Genomic DNA, 22,229 nt, shown 5'->3' with positions numbered 1-22,229 from the left:
AATAGTTTTAATTTCATCATCTGAAAATTGTCTGTTCATATCCTTTGACCATTTATCAATTGAGAATGGCTTGATTTCTTATAAATTAAAGTCAATTCTCTGTATATTTTGGAGATGAGGCCTTTATCAGAACCTTTAACTGTAAAAATGTTTTCTCAATTTGTTACTTCCCTTCTAATCTTGTTTGCATTAGTTTTGTTTGTGCAGAAACTTTTTAATTTGGTGTAATCAAAATTTTCTATTTTGTGATCAATAATGGTCTCTAGTTCTCCCTTGGACACAAACTCCTTCCTCCTCCACAAGTCTGAGAGGTAAACCATCCCCTGTTCCTCCAATTTGTATTTAGAATATATTGTAATATATTTAACATGTATAAGACTGCCTGCCATCTGGGGGAGGGGGTTGGGGGAGGAAGGGAAAAAATCTGAACAGAAGTAAGTGCAAGGGATAATGTTATAAAAAATTACCCATGCGTATGTACTGTCAAAAAAAAAGTTATAATTATAAAATAAAATAAAAATTAAATTTAAAAAAAAATGTGGGTCCATGCCTAGTCTCTGCCATACTAATTTCCAGTTTTCCCAGCAGTTTTTGTCAAATAATGAATTCTTATCCCAAAATTTGGGATCTTTGGGTTTGTCAAACACTAGATTGCTATTTTTATTCACTATCTTGCCCTGTTAACCTAACCTATGCCACTGATCAACTAGTCTATTTCTTAGCCAATACCAAATGGTTTTGGTGACTGTTGCTTTATAATACAGTTCTAGATCAGGTACAGCTAGACCACCTTCACTTAATTTTTTTTTCATTACTTCCCTTGAAATTCTTGACCTTTTGTTGTTCCATATGAATTCTGTTGTTATTTTTTCTAGGTTATTAAAATAGTTTCTTGGAAGTCTGATTGGTATAGCACTAAATAAATAGATTAGTTTAGGGAGTATTGTCATCTTAATTATATTTGCTTGGCCTATCCAAGAGCACTGAATGTCTTTCCAGTTATTTAAATCTGACTTTATTTTTGTGGCAAGTGTTTTGTAATTTTGCTCATGTAATTCCTGACTCTCCTTTGGTAGATATATTCCCAAATATTTTATACTATTGACCGTTATTTTGAATGGAATTTCTCTTTGTATCTCTTGCTGTTGGATTGTGTTGGTAATGTATAAAAATGCTGAGGATTTATGTGGATTTATTTTGTATCCTGCAACTTTGCCAAAATTCTGAATTATTTCTAATGCCCTTTGTTTCTTAATTTAGAGCATTCTGTAATGATTGACATAGTGAAACTTCATAGTATTTTTTTTTTTCCTCCTTTCAAACCCATTCCCTGTCTTGGGAGTCCTTATTGATGCTGCATGGGATGTGTTCATTTAATTAATTATTTATTTATTTTTGAGGCTGGGGTTAAGTGACTTGCCCAGGATCACACAGCTAGGAAGTGTTAAGTGTCTGAGACCAGATTTGAACTCGGGTCCTCCTGAATTCAAGGCTGGTGCTCTATCCACTGCGCCACCTAGCTGCCCCATGGGATGTGTTTATGATGTCTCATGTTGAAACTTAGAATTTCCCATATGGTTATAAAATAATTGTTAAGTGCATATGAAGTAATAACCATTAATTCTATATTTAAATTATGTTATGAGTTAAATAAATTTGTAGGCTGATCTAGAGATCTATTTACTATTTTAAACATGGTATTTAAGGGAAAATGTATTCAAATTTCTAAGCCATTGAGTTATACATTAACTTTTAGAACATAATATGCCCATAAACTGGGTGATGCTATGTTTACTGCATCAATAAAAATACCTGGATTTGTACTTCCCTTACTTAATTCTTTTGAGTTGGTTTCACTGTTTCTGTTATTGAAGTTGGAGCAAGGATGGAAAGTTAGGGAATAGACATTCCTCTACGGTGTGGGTTTAACTTCACTTGGGATATGTTTATTACTTTTTTGTTATAGTAGTTTTATTTTGCTCTAGAAAATATTTAGGACCTCACCTAGGTTCCAGAAGTAGGAAAGAAAGCCAAATCTACAACCTATCAGCCTTCTGATAAAGAGGTGTGGTTGATCTGGGCACCTTTCCATCTCCTTCCTTAGATCTAGAGCAGAGTTTCTATATTCTTATACTTGCTTTTCTTTGTCCTTCAATTGATTAGGTTTTTAAAAATATTTTATTTTTTTCTCTTGTTACATGGAAAGACAATTTTTAACATTCATTTAAAAAACCCTACCCTTACCTCCCTCTTCTTTAAGATGGTAAGCAATTTGATGAGTTATAAATTTTCAATCATGCAAAGCATGTTACTATATTAGTCATATTATGAAAGAAGATAGACCCAAAGGGAAGAAAAACATGGAAAAAAAAACACAGAAAGTGAAAAATAATAACCTTCATTCAGATTTAGATTTCATCAGTCCTTTCTCTGGAGGTGGAGAGCATATTTCATCATGAATCCTTTGGAATTATTTTAGATCATTGTATTGTGAAAATAGCTAAGTCATTCACAGTTAATCCTCATACAGTATTGCTGTTTCTGTGTAAGATGATTTCTTGCTTCTGCTCACTTCACTTTGCATCAGTTTAAATCTTTCCAGGTTTTTCTGAAATCTGCCTATTCATCATCTAGTCATTGATTAGTTTTAATATGGGAGCATAATATCAATTCAGCATGCTTAATGGAAATGTCTTGTTATAGCCAACAATATCTTTTCTTTTTTCTTTTTTTTTTTTTTAAACTGAGGCTGGAGGTAAGTGACTTGCCCAGGGTCACACAGGTAGGAAGTGCTAAATGTCTGAGATCAGATTTGAACTCAGGTCCTCCTGAATTCAAGGCTGGAGCTCTATCCACTGTGCCACCTAGCTGCCCCCTTTTTACATTTTTTTTTTTTTTTTTTTTAACAATAAGTTTTTCTAAAGCACCAATATGCCAGTCATTGTTTGTAGCAACCATTTCAAAAACGTTTTCCTTCCTCAGGATGAGAATTTTAAACACAAATGATAGATTATCATTTTTAGGTATTTGACACCCTAAATTCTAAAAGAATATCCTGTGAATATTATAAAACTGATGAGAAGATTTCAGTGTTATTGTATGTCATACTTGTTCTTTCTTTTAAAGTGAGTACTAAAAGTAAAAGTGTTGGAACGAGGATACACACTTTTAAATCTATATTCTTCCCATGAAACTGTGTTGCTGTGGGAAATGTTCAAATAGTGACTCAGGAAAAAAAAAAACCAACAACAGCAGGGCAAAATTGATAGAGTAGTTGGTCTTCTTGTCACATTTCTCTGCTTTCAGAAAAGAGAGGTTACTTACACAGAGTATATGATGGCCTTTCTTGTATAGACAATTGAAATCCTTGCTTTTGTTGAGCAATAGAATAGAAGATATGAGAAAGAGAAGAGAATGTGATAAGAGACAGTGAAATATTTCAGGTAGGAATAAGTCTTTCAATTGCGTGTTGCCAGTCAGTACAGCTGACAACTTTGACAAGTTGCCCTGGCCATAATGGCCAAGAGAAGAACTTAATTGGGCTGGGGCTGCTGCTTGGTAGAAACCAACCTTTGCTCACTTACATTTGACCATAAATTTATTGCTGATTCTTTTATTTGATGTTGAAGAATGTGATTATGTACACAGTTTCTTTTCTTTCTCTGTTTTTCTTCTAGTGTCATACTTGTGCTAGAATAGGCTTAGTCATTCAGGGTACTTTTTTCTTTATTATTGTCATAAGAGCTTATTAGTTTATGGAGGTTGGAAGAATAATTTTTGCACTTAGATATAAATCTTTCTGATTAAGATCACTATTAGACCAAGTTACCATTGGACTTTCTCAGTTTTAAATTAATAACATTTTTGTCTAAACTCAGTTAAGAACAAATTTCTAAATGAATTTCTGCCATTTGAAATTTTAAGTTAGTAAATTGTCTAATTAGGGATTGTCACTTTATGTTAAATTTAAGTGCTCAAAATATTTGTGTTGCAAAATCACTAATCTCAAAGAAATCTGTTTTCTAGATCTTTTTGTGATGTAATTTTCCCAATTCAAATTCAGTCACTCTGATATGTTCTTCTCCCTGTATTCATGAAATGCCTTCTGCCATTTTTTCTGCTATTGTCCTTAATTGTTATCCCTTACATGCCTTGACCAGATTGTCTCAACTTCTTCATTTGAAGTTCTATATATTTTCAAGATCAAACTATATGCCACCTGATCCACAAATTCGTATTCCCTCCCTAAATATTTTTTTCCAAAGTGATTTCTCCCTCCTTAGAATTTATTTATTTTTTATGACAGTTTTATATGACAGCTTTGTTTTATAGTTGTTTATCTCCATGTCATCTTTCCCCCTTTAAATAGTCAGAAAATGATCCCCGTCATGGCAGAGATCATTTAGCATTCATATTTGTATTCTCTATAGTTTCTTGCATGTAATAGGTGATTAATATACATTTGCTGAATGAATGAATGAGTTCAACAAATTTATATTAAATATTGGGCAGCTAGGCAATGCAATGTATGGAACACCAGGTTTAGAATCAGGATGACCTGAATTCAAATTTCACCTCAGATACTTCCTAGCCTGGGCAAATGATTTAACTCTGTTTGCCTCAATTCCTCAACTTATACAATCATCTGAAGAAGAAAATTGCAAACCACTCTAGTATCTTTGCCAAGAAAACTCCAGTTGTGGTCATGAAGAGTTGGATTAACTGAAAATTGATTCAACAACAAAAATGCAAAAAAGGTACTGTCCTAATATTACAGTAAGAATGTAGTGAAAGAAGAGAACAGTCCTTGCCTTCAAGAAACTTAAAATCTACTGAAGTGGTAAAAACAGATACATAAATAGAGTTCCTTGGTCTTTACTGAATGAGAAGTTAAGGAGATTTGTATTTTCAGATTTCTTTTGGGAAAAGTTGGATGTATTAGATCAAACTGTGGTCATTGTTTTGCATAGTTTAAATCAGATCAACAAATTAGAGATCATAGTATCAGCAGGACTAAGTGACATATCCCTGAAATTGTTTTAAAATTCCAAGAATGAAAAAGGATGGCCAATAGTCAAAACAACAGCGGGGCAAAATTGATAGAGTAGTTGGTCTTCTTGTCACATTTCTCTGCTTTCAGAAAAGAGAGGTTACTTATACAGAGTATATGATGGCCTTTCTTATATAGACAATTGAAATCCTTGCTTTTGTTGAGGAACAGAAGATATGAGAAAGAGAAGAGAATGTGATAAGAGACAGTGAAATATTTCAGAGAAAGAAAAGAAACTGTGTACATAATCACATTCTTCAACATCAAATAAAAGAATCAGCAATAAATTTATGGTCAAATGTGAGTGAGCAAAGGTTGGTTTCTACCAAGCAGCAGCCCTAGCCCAATTAAGTTCTTCTCTTGGCCATTATGGCCAGGGCAATTTGTCAAAGTTGTGAGCTGTACTGACTGGCAACACGCAATTGGCCAAAATACATAATTTCTTGTTAGCCATGTGCCAGTGAGAATGGCAGACTATGTGTGATAAAGATTACAAGAAAGACCATGGGAGTTATAGTCCATTATACCAGGCAGGTTTGTAGAATATATATGGTAAAGGGTTGAAGCTTTGAAAACACAGTTTTTTAGGAGAAAGACAACATGGTTTCTACAATAGGAAATTATATTTAAACAGTGTGTTTCTAAAGACATGGGAAGGAAAAGATAGAAGTAGATAATAATCAATGAGTATGATGAAGAAAAAGAAAAAGGCTTTTGAATTTTGGGATTATGAAGTCATTTTGATCATAGAGAGAGAGTAGTTTCAGTGAAGTGATGATTGCAAATGATTGTTGGAAAAAAGTTGATGGAGAGAGTAGGTAATAAAGAAGCAGTGGTGTCAGATATAGATATCTTTTAAAAATATTTTATTGATGCTTTTAAAAAAATATAAAATATTGCTGTCACTACTCACACATACTCGCTTTCTCTTTCTCTCTCTCTCTCTCTCTTTCTTTCTCTCCATTCTAATACAGAGATACAACAGAAAACAAATGCATATACTGACAATACTTATGGGTCATTTCACACTTCATAGTCTGCCACCTCTATGCCGCAAGGAGCCAGTGAACAAGATTACTGAGGGCTTTTACTCTGTTTGAGGCATTGTTTTTATTGTTTGAAATCTCTTATCTCTCATCCTAGAGATGCTCTTAGCTCAGCTCAAGTACTACCTCCTTCAAAAAGCTTTTTTTCTGTTTCCTCACTTGTTAGGATGCGATTAGAGAACCAAATGATGCAGTTAATGGCAATACAGGTTGAGTTGTGAGAATCCCCTTCTGGTCGATGCAGGTTCAACATGAAAGAATTCACGAGCCCGAAAAGTTTGACTGGCTAAAGGGAAGTTTTATATTGGCACTGAGAAGTCAGTCCTGGCAGAGAGACAAAGGTCCTAGCAGAGAAATCCTGGCAGAGATAAACAGGTCTTGACACTGAGAAGAGAATGTCTTCACAGCAGGTAGGAGTCCTGGAAGGCAGCTATGCCAAGTTGAGAGAGGTTCCTTGACAAGGCATGGTCCTGCATTGGGCCTCTGCAAATTATGAGTTTGATATTACCTTTTTTATAAGGGATCAATTGACTGAGATCACTGCCCCCAGGCCTAGATTTCCAGTAGAATGAGACCACTTAAGTTCAAGCTAAGTAGAAGTGGTCCTGGACTAATTTTCAACTCACTAGAGGGTGCAGCTAGTCCCATCAAGATAACAGAATGAAGCTACTTTATCTTGATTTCCTGAAGTGTGTCTCTCCCAAAAAGTTTCTCAAGAATTCAAGGAGAGTTTCAAGAGTTCACCCATTGCTTCTCCTCCAAAGTCAGAGGACAGTTTCAGGGTTCCCCCCATCATTAGTACTATCATTTCTCTGCCAAATATCTGTATACTTATTTTGTTTATAACCTACATTTATTCACCTGTGAACATGTTGTTTTCTTTTAGTGTAATATAAGTTTTTGAGGGTAGAAACTGTCTTTCTTTTTTGTATTGTATTTGTATCCCCAGAGCCTGACACATAAAGAGTTTAATAATGATTTATGTATTGATTTCTCATCAATCCTCGGAATGGAAATTGATTTAGGAAACTTTTTCAAGAAGTTTACTAATAAATAAGAAAGGAGGAGAGAAAGGTCAAAGAAAGGACTTTTTTAATAGTTTTGAAGGCCTGAGGGATTTGTAGGAGCCACTGTAGAGAGAGAAATTGAAATACAAATAAAGTCATAAATGAACAAATAGAGAAGACCAGAAAAAACCTTGGATACACTTTGTATAGAAAATTGTGCTGCAGTGTAAATAATTCTAAATATATGTTTGGTTTTGTGGTTGACTGGAGTTCATTGCACAATAGTTTTGAACAAATTAACACATCAGAGGAAGTTGATGACTATTGCAACAAGATCCTGAAGGAGGTAAGAGAGCTGTGGGATCAAGAATGTAGATTAGAAATCTACTCCATTTTGTGAGGCGTATACTTGTATCCAGAGAGCGTAGGAGTTAATGGTAATGATGATAAATTTTGAAGATTAAATATCCCTTAAAAGAAGAGATGTCATTGAGGGATATTAGTACTTGAATGGTTTAGCAGTAGCAATGGAGAGTGACTATGTTCAATCCTCCTTCTGACCAAAGATACAAATAGACAATACAGTTCCCAGGTCAAGTTGGATTGGAGTTGGGGAAGATGCTTATTCAAGATATGGGAAGACTTCAAAATACTCTCTTGAGTCATTGCATTCCCCCATGTCTTATGTGAAAGGCATGGACCTGCAGGCCATGTAGCAGCACAAAATAGACATATTCAGAAAGGAGTGATTTGTGATCCAGATAACTGTGGTATACTATTTCTTGTGGCATAACAGTAACTCCTGATCCTTGACCTTTCTAATCCCTAAGAAACTGAAGAAAAGATAGTAGATTGAGAGTACTGAAGTAGAGGAAGACAATTTCCAGGAGGGGGCAGATGACATTGATATGTCCTTAGGGATAATGGCTCAGAGCCAGGTGCTAGGGCCAAAGGAGTAGAGGCAGCCACTTGGTTGTTTCTATATCGTTGCTTAAGGGAGCAAGGAAAAGGACATGGCTTGTTTACGTAAGCCTTTTGTAGAGGCAAGAGGGCAGGTTGAGTTTGGTTGAATCATAAATTTTAGTGCAGATTTAGTGCAAATTCCTTTACAAATCCTACTTTGTATAATTCTTGTGTATGTGTTTGTATAAATCTTCCATAGAGAATCTACCCAATATATCCAGTATGTGACAGGTTCGTCTCTTTTTCTAATTATATATATCCTGGTGTTCTATGCTATATAAAATGACCAGGAGAATATTGGTTATAAAGATAGGCATTTGCTACAGCAAGTAGGCAGGACCTTTGAAAGCATATTCCAATTATCCAGATGTGATCCCAGCTTCATTTATTCTTTATTCATTCTTGCCCAGTTTATTGTTTGTTATAGCATGTGTTCTACATAAATATTTACATGTATACATACATACACATACATATATATATACCTACAAGACCATAAGTGCGTACACATCAACAAGCATGCACATACATATATATGTATATGTTTGTGTATATATACACACACACATTTCTATTTTCCATATGTATGTATCCACATGTATGCATGTCACAAACACATACAGAGCTAAGTAGTATAGTAGTTAGAGTACTATACCTTAAACCAGGAAGATTTGAGTTCAAATGTAGCTTCAGGACCTGACTAGTTATATAATCCTGGACCAAGTCACTTAACTGCTCTCTGTTTTAGTTTCCTCATCTGCAAAATGGTGATGATAATAGCATCTATTCCCCCAGGATTGCAATGAGGATAAAACGAAATGATATTTGGTTTTTTTTTTTTTTTTTTCTTACTAGTATTTTTTTTTTTTTTCTAATTACATGTAAAGATTGTTTTCTTTTTTCTACTTTTTTTTTTTTTTTCCTGAGGCTGGGGTTAAGTGACTTGCCCAGTCACACAGCTAGGAAGTATTAAATGTCTGAGATAGATTTGAACTCGGGTCCTCCTGAATCCAAGGCTGGTGCTCTATCCACTGCGCCACCTAGCTGCCCCCTTTTTTCTACTTTTTTAATAGTTGCTTTTTATTTTTCAAAATACATGCAAAGATAATTTTCAACATTGACCCTTGTAAAATCTTGTGTTCCAAATTTTTCTCTTTTCTTCCCCATTTCCCCCTTCCCCTAAATAGCAAATAATACAATATAGGTTAAACATATGCAGTTCTTCTAAAACATATTTCCAGATTTGTCATGCTACACAAGAAAAATCAGCTCAAAGGAGGGAAAAATGAGAAAAAAAAACCAAGCAAGCAAATAACAAAAAGGGTAAAATACTATGTTGTGCTCCACATTCACTCCCTATGTCTTCTCTCTGGATGCAGATGTTTCTCTTCATCACAAGTCTATTAAAATTGGCTAAATCACCTTATTGTTGAAAAGAGCCAACTTCATCACAGTTGATCATCACATGACAAGTTTTTGAATGTAATGAAATATTATTGTTGTATAAGAAATGATTAGCAGGCTGATTTCAGAAAAGCCTGAAAAGATTACATGAACTGATACTGACTAAAGTAATCAGAACCAAGAGAACACTGTATATTTTTTTTTCTCATTTTTCCCCCCTTTGAGCTGATTTAAAAAAAATTTTTTTTAAATCATCATACAATCAGTCAATTATGATAGACTTAGCTCCTCTTAGCAATATAATGATCCAAGACAGTTCCAATAGACCTGGGATAAAAAGTGTCATCCGCATCCAAAGAAAGAACTGTGAAGACTGAATGCAGATTGAAGCATACTATTTTCACCTTTATTTTTGTTTGCTTTTTCTTTTTTGTGGTTTTCTCTTTTGTTCTAATTTTGTTTAAAATGATTGCTCACATATAACATATCAGTTGATTGCTGGAGATTGCTTGGGAGGGAGGAAAGAAAAAGAAAAAGAGGGAGGGAGAAAAAACTTGAAACTCAAAATCTTACAGAAATAAATATTGAAAACTCTTTATGATCATAAAAAAGAGAAAAGGACCCACATATGCAAAAATGTTTGTAGCAGCTCTTTTTGTAGTAGCAAAGAAATGGAAAATGAGTGGATGTCCATCAGTTGGAGAATGACTGAATAAATTATGGTATATGAATGAAATGGAATGTTATTATTCTATAAGAAATAATCAGCAGGGTGATTTCAGAGAGGCCTGGAGAGACTTATATGAACTGATGCTGAGTGAAATAAGTAGAACCAAGAGAATGTTGTACACAGCAACAAGATGATCACAACCAATCATCACAATCTTGTTGTTGTATTCACTCAATTTGCAGGAAACTCCCTCCTTTTTCTTTTTGGAGGTGCTCAGCTCAGACCCAGGAGCTCTAATTCTTATCTTTGACTCTCTTTTAGGTACATTACATCCTGCAAGAGGTAGTGATGGGTGGTATGGTGCTGGAAACAAACATGAATGAAATTGTGGCTCAGATTGAAGCTCAAAACAAATTGGAGAAATCAGAGGTGAGTAAACCCCTGAGATTCCATTTCCATGGAGTTGAACATAGTTTTGTTAAAAGACAGCCAGCAGAAGGGATATGTAGATTTGTTATTTCACTTTGCCTTCCTACTACTGTCCTTTTCTTCTTCCATGGGTATGGGCAAGGTGTGGTAGGAAAAGCACCAAAAGAAGAAGGTGCCCTCGATTGAAGTCTTGCCTCACTCAGATCATTGAATCTCAGAGTTGGAAAGAAATTCAGAGTCTGTCCAATTTAATCTGTACTTGAAGAATTCCTTTTACATCACAACCTTGATTGTGGTCATCCATTGTCTGCTTAAAAATGTCCAGTCATGGAGCATGCTAGGCCTATCTCTTTAGGCAATCCATACCATTTGGGAATGGTTTGAATTGTTTTTTTTTTCTCCCCTTTGTCAAATCTGTCTCTCTGCAGCTTCCTTCTCATGCCTAATTCTGTGCTATGAGCTTAAGTGAAAACTCTTCTCCATGGTAGCCCTTCATATGCTTAAAGAGAATCATCATGTGACCCTAAAATGTCCTCTTCTTTACCCTTGGGAAGTATGGTGTGGAGTCCTCTCTGCCTTCTGATGATGTGCAGGGTTTGCAGTGACCTTATTAAAATGTGGCACACAGAATTACATATGATACTTCCAAGGTCATCTGATTGATTCAGATGGGACTATTGTCTCCCTTCTCCACTATCCCTCTCTTAAAGCAACCTAAAGTTGCATTAGTTTTGTATTGCTATTGAGCTTACAATTCAACAGAACCCTTAAATTTTTTTCCATAGAAATCATTTCATCACACTTTGCATATCTTAGACTGGTGAAGTTGTTTTTGAACCAAGTTTAGAATTTTATTTAGTATCTCTATTATAAGATTTTTTAAAATGTAAACTTTTTCTAACCATGAAAACAATTTATATGTATATATGCACACACACATATGTACATAAATATGTATACACAAAAGACTAGCTTCTTTTTATATATCTTTTTATAGTCCTCTTTCTTCTCCTCTGAGTATTAGCAAGGACAGAGGAGGTTATTAGAAGGAGAAGGGTCATCTCTCCAACAATCCTCAGGGCTTATCCTTTTTAAGAAGACTTAAATCCTGGGGCAAATCCTAAGGAAAGACAGAAAGTTGCTTTGACTAGAGGCGGAGGTTTGGAGGTGAATCCTTTGTGCTTTGAATTTTTTTAATCAAGTGAAATTTATTGTGTCTTGTTAGTCTGGGTACTTGCATAGATATTTACCCCATAAAGGCAAGATACTTTTTTGTAAAGAACTAGCTACAAGCCCAATTCTGATGTTCCAGGGAAATCTTGGATAGGTGTATAAATTAAATAGAAATTTTAATGAGAAACTCCCAATTTGAAAATTATCCTTGTAAGCCCAAAACTTTCTGGGCTATGTATTATACATACATACATACATATGTTTATATATATACATACATATATATACATATACATATATATAGCCTATAGAACTATTCAAATCAGTAATAAAAGTATTTTACAGCACTGTCATGGACAGATTATTGTGGTACCCCACCAGAGATCTCCTTCCACCTTAGCAGCAGTCCATTTACAACTATCCTTTGAATCCAGTCATTCAGCCACTACCAGACACACTTAATTATCATTTAGCTTGCATCTATTTTGTCCAGAAAAAATGTGAGACTATCAAATATCATGTTAAAATTATTTTCCTAATGAACCCATAATAGCCTTTCATAAAAGGAAATGAGGTTAATTTTACATGGCCTGTTCTTGGTGAAGCCATGGTGACTCTTACCAGTCATCACTTTCCTATCTAAATTTGCAGATTTTCCTTTTGATACATCATTATGTTATCAATATGATTTTTTTTTTTTGTTTGGATACTACTTTCACAGATGCAGATTGTAATCCCCCTACCAATTTAGTAGACCATTTTCAAGAGTCTCTCTGGCTGAAAAATGAATCCCCTTGCAGCCAAATTGCTGATTTACCTCTATAAACATAGCAGGGTTGGTTGATACCTGGAAGTAACCTCCATGCAGTCCATCACTGGGACTGGACTGTAGTCTAAGTCTTTTCAGCCTGGTAGCCTTGTTGGTAGAATTCTCAAAAACCCAGTTTTCATCTGTACTGTAAGATACCAAAGTAATCCTATGGTACTGAGTTTTGCCAGGAATTAAAGTCCAGCTCATGGCTTATCATTGAAACACTGTCTTTTTCTCTTCTTTGGAAATTTAACTTTAAATTGCTCCTCTCAGTTCTGTAGTACCTCTTCTGTTCTCTGTGATCTATCAAAGGTCACTGAAAACAGCTCAGCAGTCACAGCTATCGTTTCTTGTAATGGTGGCATGTGAGGAGACAGATGTCAGAGGGAATAACTCTGGCCCTGGCTCAGAGGTAGTGGGTTCATGTCTTTTTTGTGACACTACCTGTATCATCATAGGGAAGTCACTTGACCTTTAGGTCTTCTCATATGCAAAAAGGGGGTTGGAGTAGGTGGCCTCTGAGGCCCCTTTCAGTATTGATAGATAGAGCATTTGGTAAGTCCTTTTAGTAATGTATGCCAGGCTCTGTGTGAAGTGTGAGAATATAAATACAGGGTTCTATTCTGTTGGAGGAGAACAACACAAAAAAAGGGCCCTAGAAGGTGAAAGGATTGGGGAATTGAGGAGGAAGCCTGAGGGTTGATATTTCTCTAGGGTAGCAAAGTGGCAGGTAAAGAATCTGAAGAGAGAATTTAGGCAGGAACTCTAGGTCTTTGAACAATTTTTGTTCTTTTATTTATTGAAAGAGGCTCAGAGCTTACTCTCTTTTCTTTCCACATTCTCCTTGGATAAAAAATAACTCCCAGTTAAACCTTTTTTTGGGGGATTCTTCCTAGTCTGAAGATCATTTTTCTTGCTAGGGAAAAATAAAAGCAAAATTAGATTCGAATAGTTCTTTCTTTGTGGAAGCTATTATCTCATTCTCCCCATTTTCCTAGCAGCCATCTTTCTTTTTTTAAATTTTTTTTTTCTCTCTCTCTCTGTTTAGTTCTCTGCTCATTTGTCAGTTGAGGATATAAAGGAAAACAGGGTTAATAAAGTTGCCCAGAGTCATATAGCTAGTCAGTGCTTGGGGCCACATTTGAATTCAGAAAGATGAATTTTCATGGCTTCAGGCTTAGCACTATATTAGTTGTGCCATCTAGCTGCCTTCTTTTGCCTTTTAACATAGCTTTAAAAAAAAAAAAAGAAAAGAAAGAAAACTCTTTTGTAATCATTAATGTTTATCCCCATCAGATTTCAAAGTTTATAAATCAAAACAGTTTGATACTAAGAATTGGAATAGTGGATCAGTGGACTAGATTAGGTACATAATACACAGAAATAAATAAGCATATTCATTCAGTGTTTGATAAACCCAAAGATCAAGCTTTTGGGGCAAAAACTCAAACTATTTGACAAAAACTGCTAGGAAAACTGGAAAGCATTCTGGAAGAAATAAAGCAGATCAACATCTCACATTATGAGATAAAATGGGTACATGATTTAGGTTTACAGGATGATATAAGCAATTTAGGGCACATGAAAAGTTTTACTTGTCAGATTATTGGATAAAGAAGGAATTATGACCAAATAAAAGATAGTCTCATGGGAAGTAAAATGGATAATTTTGATTAGATGAAATTAAAAAGTTTTGCACAAACAAAACCAATGCAGCCAAAATTAGAAGAAAAGAAATTGGCAAGGAATTAGAAATTAAGGGTTTACTCATCAATTAGAAGATGACTAAACAAGTTGTGGTACATGATTGTGATGAAATACTATTGTGTTATAAGAAATGATGAAGGAGGATTTAAGAGAAACCTGGGAGGACATGAACTAATGCAAAGTGAAATGAGCAGAATCAAGAGAACACTGTACACAATAAAAGCAATTATCTTAGGATTATCTCAGTCTACTGTGATCAAGACAATGATCCATGACAAAGAACTCATGATGAAAAATGCCATCTACTACAAGAGAAAGAACTGGATATTCATATTGCTTTTTCTTTTTTCTTTGGCAACATGTAGAACACATAGCTAATATGGAAATGTATTTTACATGATTTCATATGTATTGACTTTTCAATGGGTTGGAGGATTAGGGGAAGAGAATGGAACTCAAAAAAGTGAATACCCCACAAATAAATAAATATTGGGAGAGGAGATTACTCCTCAAGACAAATCAAAAAATCAATAGTATCAGCCTTACCCTCTGCTCATTTTGAAAAAGCTTTACTGCCCTGGTTCTTTCAGAACGATTCTTTTCCTTATTGAATACAAACTCCTTGAGAGTTTGGTTTTAGCTGGAATTCTTGTGTGTGTGTGTGTGTGTGTGTGTGTGTGTGTGTGTGTGTGTGTGTGTCCCCAGTACCTGGTACTCTGCCTGATATAGAGGAAGTGCTTAATAAATGCTTGTTAATTGGTTGCTTTTGTATTCATTTTCATTTATTAGCTCTTGCTGCTATTCATCTGTATTTTAGTAATCTATAATATTAAGTTCTTTCTTCATTCATGTCAGTCTCTTTAGATAATTTCTTTTTTCTTCCTTATTAAGATTGTATGTTTTACTTTCAGAATTTAATTCTTAAAATATTCTCTCTCTCTTTGACCCCTGTAGAATTTTTGGCCTTAGGGTCCTATTCTCTGAAGTCACCTTTCAGTATATATATCTAGGGTACTTGTCAGACCCATCTTCCCTCTTTTTTTCCCATAAATTCTAATATGAAATGATAATTTCCTTTCTGGGTTCTTATTTCTTTTTTTTTTTTTAATTTTATTTATTTATAATTTTTTGACAGTATATATGCATGAGTAAATTTTTTTTTAAATAATATTATCTCTTGTATTCATTTTTCCAAATTATCCCCTCCCTCCCTCTACTCCCTCCCCTAGATGACAGGCAATCCCATACATTTTACATATGTTACAATATAACCTAGATACAATATATGTGTGTAAATACCATTTTCTTGTTGCACATTAAGTATTAGATTCTGAAGGTATAAGTAACCTGGGTAGATAGACAGTAGTGCGAACAATTTACATTCACTTCCCAGTGTTCCTTCTCTGGGTGTAGTTGTTTCTGTCCATCATTGATCAACTGAAGTGAGTTGGATCTTCTTTATGTTGAAGATATCCACTTCCATCAGAATACATCTTCATACAGCATTGAAATGTACAGCGATCTTCTGGTTCTATTCATTTCACTCAGCATCAGTTGATGTAAGTCTCTCCAAGCCTCTCTGTATTCCTCCTGCTGGTCATTTCTTACAGAACAATAATATTCCATAACCTTCATATACCATAATTTACCCAACCATTCTCCAATTGATGGATATCCATTCATCTTCCAGCTTCTAGCCACTATGAAAAGGGCTGCCACAAACATTTTGGCACATACAGGTCCCTTTCCCTTCTTTAGTATTTCCTTGGGATATAAGCCCAGTAGTAGTATGGCTGGGTCAAAGGGTATGCATATTTTGATAACTTTTTGGGCATAATTCCAGATTGCTCTCCAGAATGGTTGGATTCTTTCACAACTCCACCAACAATGCATCAGTGTCCCAGTTTTCCCACATCCCCTCCAACATTCATCATTATTTGATCCTGTCATCTTAGCCAATCTGCCAGGTGTGTAGTGGTATCTCAGAGTTGTCTTAATTTGCATTTCTCTGATCAGTAGTGATTTGGAACACTCTTTCATATGAGTGGATATAATTTCAATTTCATCATGGGTTCTTATTTCTACTGTGGCAACCAGTTCATTAATATTTTTCAGAATCAGGTCCAGAATAGCAATTCCTATTTTTTGAAGAATGAAATTCTCACTAAAGCAAGACAGGAATTTTTCAGATGCCTTGTTTTTGAAACAGGGTTCTAGCAGTTAGGTGGGTTTCAGTAGTCCTTCATTACTGTTATATCCTGTCTCCATGCCAGATTTATGATCTGTTTTGCAAATTTGTCTATTTCTTCTTGGCTAGGTGATCCTACCATAGTATAGCTCCTTTTCTTGTTAAAATTATCATTCTTGTCGTACTAACTGCACCACAATTATTCTGACCTTCATCTGTTCACTTCTTTGGCAGGAGCATGGCTATTCATTTATTTAGTACTTTTAAAAAATATATGGTAATGTGATTTTAAAAATTGTTTTACATATATATGGGTGTCTAATGGAGCCATAAAGACTAAAGAGACTAAAGTATTATGTAATCAATAAAATTAAAAGGTAAGAAGGCTAAAAAAATAAAATAAAAAATAAAATAAAATAAAATTATCATTCTTGCTAACATTATTTCCTTTTCTAATTCCTGGATTTCCTTACATGAACATGTTCATAATTTCTAGTGTCACTCTGTACCTCTTTTATGTGTTCTGTTCTTTTTAATTCCATTTACCTGACTTATCCTATTAATTCTCAGTTATTCAACCCTGAAAAGCCCAAATTTGCCCCCTTCATTAAAGTGGTTAGTTAATTTTGTTTATTAGCTATACATTGTATGAGTCTATGTAGACATTTGGGGCAATTTCCTAGTTTTGTGACAAAGATTTATTTCCAAAGTCACTTAGCTTCCCTGAGCCTCAGTTTCCTAATTTATAAAATGGATAGCTTATGTTATTTTCCTCATAAGATTTTATAAGGCTTTATGGGATATAATGTATACAAAGCATTCTTTAATCATAAAGCAGTATACAATAACTCCGGTAAGCTACTTATTTGTTGTTCACTTGTTTATACATATCCATGTGTCTTCATGATCATGTGGACCATAGCACACAAGTATTGTCTATGGAGTTTTCTTGGTAAAGATACTGGAATGGTTTGCTATTTCCTTCTCCATTGGATTAAGATAAACCGGGTTAAGTTTTTGAGGTCAGATTTCAATTCAGGTCTTCCTGGCTCCAGGCCCATTGAGTCATCTAGCTGCTTCCTAAACTACTTATACCAGTGGCCAAACCTACACACTAAAAAGATAGGAGTGAAACTGGAAATGGCAGGCTTTGCATACTTGTAGTATGGGTGGGAAAGCCAATGTCAAGGAAAGTGCCAGCCCCAACTATTGGTGTTTTATCCATGCTTTGGTTCCTTGTGTCATTGTTCCAAGCCACAGGGTATCTGAAGGAGTCCTCTATCAGCTTCTCAGATGCTGGCCAAATTTTCTGGTTTGCATATCTTCTGTCTCTAACGGAGCATACACTTAGAGTTAAAACAGTTCCACTGATGAATGGACAAGTATTTATTCATTGTTAACTGTACAATTGTTGTCCTAAGTGCTGAGGATACAAATGGAAAAGAAATGGAATTCCTGGTCTCCAGAAACCCCAGCATACATAGTGGGCTTCAGCTAGAGGTCCAGTGAAAGGTTCAGTGCCCCTTTGGGTAGAGTGACAAGGCAGATGGTAGTGCCTCTTTTTAGTTTTTGAGCCATGTTCAGTGGTAAAACCATAATTCTTTCTGCTGTTGAGGTATTTAAAAGTGCTCAGGAGTTGGATGGGGAGAATTTTTCTGGGTCATTAGTAGCTAGAGCTCCTAAAGGGCAGAAGACCATTGACATCTCCATAGTAGGGACTGGGAGCAAGACATTGTCTGGAAAACACTTGGGCTTATCTGACCTTCAGTGATAGCTGGCATTGCTTCTTTTAGAATAGTTGGATTTTTTCCACTGGGGTTGCACCCCTGAGTGGTTGTGGATTAGACTGGAAGCAGGACTGGGGTTTGAAGGGACCTGTTTTTTTTTATTTCTGGAACTCTTGAGCAGTGTCTTGGATTGCTTCCACTGGGGACAAAAGGAAAAGGTGGTCAGGATTAGGGCAGTGGTTTGACCTGTCTGGTACATACTGTCTCCTGCCTGGGTAGTTAGTTGGCTACTTCTGCTGCTTTGCTAAATGGCATTGAGAAATCAGAATTGCTTCTTTTTCTGAAACAGAAAATTTCTTGTAAGAAACTAGATTTGGGTTAATGGATTTTTCCCCCTCTATCCCTGAGGCAATTGGGATTAGTTAAGTGCCCTGCCCAGGGTCATATAACTAAAAAATGTTAAGTGTCTGAGATGGATTTGAACACAGGTCCTCCTGACTTCAGGGCTGTTGCTCCATCCACTATAGCATCTAGCTGCCCCTGGGTTAATGTTAATGTTTGAAACTAAAATAATAAATTTCCTTTCAACTTTTCCTATTATCCTGAAGCAATTAAATTACTCTATTTTGGCTGAGCTACAAGAAATTCCCTTTTCCACAAGGCCTGGAAGTTTTATGATGTGGAAGTCTTTCTAGATTACTGTCATAGTGGCAGTGGCTTCTTTAGGAGTATTAGTTAGCGTGCTGCTAGAAATACCAAATGAATCAGGATCAAGGGGTTTTCTAGCTGATGGAAATCAGACTTGCTAGGTGAGGGTAGACTCTATGTTCATATACAGGATAGTTAGAAAAAGAAGATCTTGAGAAACATCTTTGACAGCTTCTTTCCTTGTCCTCTTGATCTCCTCTTTCCTCCTCTCCCACGTCTATTGTAGATGATGGGGAATTTTTGGCTACCAGCTGCCTTCATCTGCTTTTCATTACAAGTCCTGCCAGTTATATTGTACTTTGGGGCTCTCCAACTTCACATGCGTGTCATTGGTTCCCACATTATAACCACGTGAAGTTTCCAAAAGCCAACGCTTTCCTGTTTCTTGCAATCCTGTTGGCAAATGACTGAAAATAAAGCAATAGTTTCATTTTCCTTCCAAAAAAGGTTTTTCTGTGACTTAGTTTTCTGTGAAAGTCTAGTTGCTAAGATATCTGGCCTAGAAGAAAGTATGTAATCTTTCTCCTAATATAATAACACATCTGTCTTGGCCTTAAAGCATGGAGAAACTAAATCAAATAAAATGCAAAATTTAGTGTCCTAAACTGATCTTTGAGACTATTAAATGAAGAATTGCTTGTTATACTTGAAGGATGAGATAGAGAAAATCATAAATGGGAGGTATGATGGTGCTATGGGAAGAGTTTTGGATTTGAAATCAAAAATTGGGGTTTGAATTCTGACCCTACCACTTAATACTTCTGTGATTTCAGTCACTTCAGTTAGACTCTTTGGGCTTCAGTTTCATCATCAATCCTTAGCTCTACCATTTGTTTAGCATTGACCAACAACATTTATTTGTCTTGGCATTAAACAAGCACTCAAGAACCTATGATGATATAATCCATTTGTCTCATGTTTGTATCTCTTCTCTCCTACTAGGGTGGCCTTTCAGCAGCCCCTGCTCGAGCTGTGTCTGCAGTGAAGAATATTAATCTCCCTGAGATTCCTCGGAACATCAATATTGGGGATATCAACATCAAAGTTCCCAACCTCTCACAGTTTGTCTGAGGACTGAAGGAGCATTAGATGGATCAAGCAGAACTGAATCTCTTTAAAAGCCCAAGGCCAGACTGATCATGGATCTGAGCAAAATTTGAGCTTTTAGGAGTATTAAGACCTACTACGTGGTCTCTTTTTGTTTGGTCAGACTTATGGGTGAGGGATTAGGGAAAAGTCAGTGTCATTATATCACAATCTCTGTGCATGTATCCAACATGAAGTTCTTCATTGCCTATTAAGTACAACATTCATATAAGGGATGCATATCCTTCCTAAGTCAGCTAGCATTCTCAAATCTCCTGCCCTATTTTCTTTTGCATGCTGAATCTCCTTAAGGGTGGTGGTAGTTTGAGTTAGTCCCCTCAGATTCTGGTGGGGCAAATGTCTAAAGCTCATTATTCTCAGTGCCCAATATTCTTGTGGTTATTATACCTTTCTGCTAGGTGCCAAGGATTGGCTCTTTAGATTCAGATTCAGGAAAGCTGGCTTTCCTCTGAAGTCTATCAGGAAATGGTAGGGGTGGGGGAACTAATTTTTATAGTTTCATAGATTTCTGAATCACCTGCTGGCTGGATTAAGGTATAGCCAATATTCTTCTGTCTAGCTATATCTTTTTATAGTAAATAACATTTTCCTTCCAAGAAAATATCTTCTTATCTGGCAAGAATCCAAGATCTGTTTTTAGTGTTTTATGAAAAGTATATGGTCAGAAACATGACAGCAGCTTATCCATTGTTCACGGCTTGTCCATGGATTGACAATGGATTTATAACCACCTAACTTCTCAACAGATGACAAATTTAACAAGTTCCTGCCTTTGGAATGGTCTTAGCTAAAAGGAGTACTTTGGGAGTTGGGAGCCTTATTTTTATAGCAGTTAATGTGAAATGATAATTTGGATTATTTTGGTTTATAGTTCTCTTGTGGTCTTTTGTGAAGTCTTCCCTTGGTTAACCTTCATTTGGGAATTCAGGACTGAATGTTGCTTCTACCTCTTCTATATCATAAAAACCATTGTACTTCCATATAAAAGAATCAGGGATCAGGTAGAAGTAAAGGAGCTATGTGTTTGTGGCAGGGATCAGAGTGAGGAGTGGAGTTGTTCAAGGACTGTGGTGAAGAGTGTCAGTGTCAGCTGAATCCTAAGTTGAGGATAATCTATTAATGAGTTTAAAGAGGCCCTTCCTGAGCTTCAGGACAGGGTGTGTCCCTTTCCTTTCTGGTAATAAATACTCCTTCATAACTAGTATATCTCTTTTTTTGTAATAAATTTACAGTTAAACTGTTCATAGTAATGTCCAAATTCAAATTCCTATCCCTCCCAATTGCCTTTTCAATGGACCTGCTCAGAGGCTGTAACCTAGTTATTTTAACAGCATACTATCTTAACTGTGTTGTCAAACACTTCCTTTCATCTTGTAATAAATCTTAAGAGGAACTTCCGTTTTGTATAAAATTTTGCATGCTGTTCTCTTCTCCTCCAGGGGAGGGTGTGGGGAACTGAGCTATCATTTTGATTCTTAAGCTTCCTGGGAAGGTAAATTTACTTGAATCATAGAACCATGATTGAAGAATATTTTTTCCCATATTTGAATTATGCAACTCATACTTGGTCTTTTCACCCTAACACATTTTTCTTTGAAAGAAAATCTCTGTCATTTTGCATTGACTTTCCCTAAGCCCTCCACAAAACTCCCTCGTAATAAGTAGATATTATGTGTAATAGATCCACACATTGCCTGTGTATAAAAAAATGTGGGCTTCCTTCCATCCCTACTGTCTATGCCTTATGCCTCCAGGAGCAAACCTTAACTTCAGACCTCAAAACAACTTAGGCTTCTATATAGCAGGTTATCCCTGAAATAACCTTAGTCTTCCTCAAAGGACAAATTGAAGTTAACAGATATTTGCATTGTTGGGTGCTGTTAACATATAGAATTAGGACTGAAAAGCTCTTTAGATGTCATCTGATTCAATTTCACTGAGGAAACTGAGGGTCTCAAGAATATACAGGTAGTGTTGTTAGAGGTAGGGTTTCATTGAACTCAGTTCTTTTGATTTAGACTGGAAAGTCAGAGCTCTTTCTACTGCAGACATCAATATCACTCATCTCTTACAGTGTAGCAAATCTGCTGGAGATAAAGGCAAGTAACTCTTTTGGACATATATTATGTCAGGGAAATTTCTTGGTGAATCATGGATTTTAAAAATTTAAGCAGAAACATTGAGGGATGTGAATTTTGATAGAGATTATTAGGTTGTAATAATAGGTTAATAGTTGAGG

The 22,229-nt window shown here is 35.7% G+C and overlaps 1 protein-coding gene across 1 annotated transcript in view; it reads left to right on the top strand.

The window, feature by feature from the left end:
• The window catches only part of AP3S2 (adaptor related protein complex 3 subunit sigma 2), a 46,170-nt gene extending 24,787 nt beyond the window's left edge, over window positions 1-21,383 (top strand). Inside the window, exons 5-6 of the mRNA XM_074295156.1 lie at window positions 10,462-10,569; window positions 19,826-21,383. Coding sequence (XP_074151257.1) covers window positions 10,462-10,569; window positions 19,826-19,954 — 237 coding nt within the window. The 3' untranslated portion in view covers window positions 19,955-21,383. The remainder of the gene's footprint in view (window positions 1-10,461; window positions 10,570-19,825) is intronic.
• The last annotated feature ends 846 nt before the right edge of the window (window positions 21,384-22,229 follow it).

Source organism: Sminthopsis crassicaudata, chromosome 2 (assembly GCF_048593235.1).
Source record: "Sminthopsis crassicaudata isolate SCR6 chromosome 2, ASM4859323v1, whole genome shotgun sequence".
NCBI lineage: Eukaryota > Metazoa > Chordata > Mammalia > Dasyuromorphia > Dasyuridae > Sminthopsis > Sminthopsis crassicaudata.
This window is presented reverse-complemented; position numbering and strand designations above follow the sequence as displayed.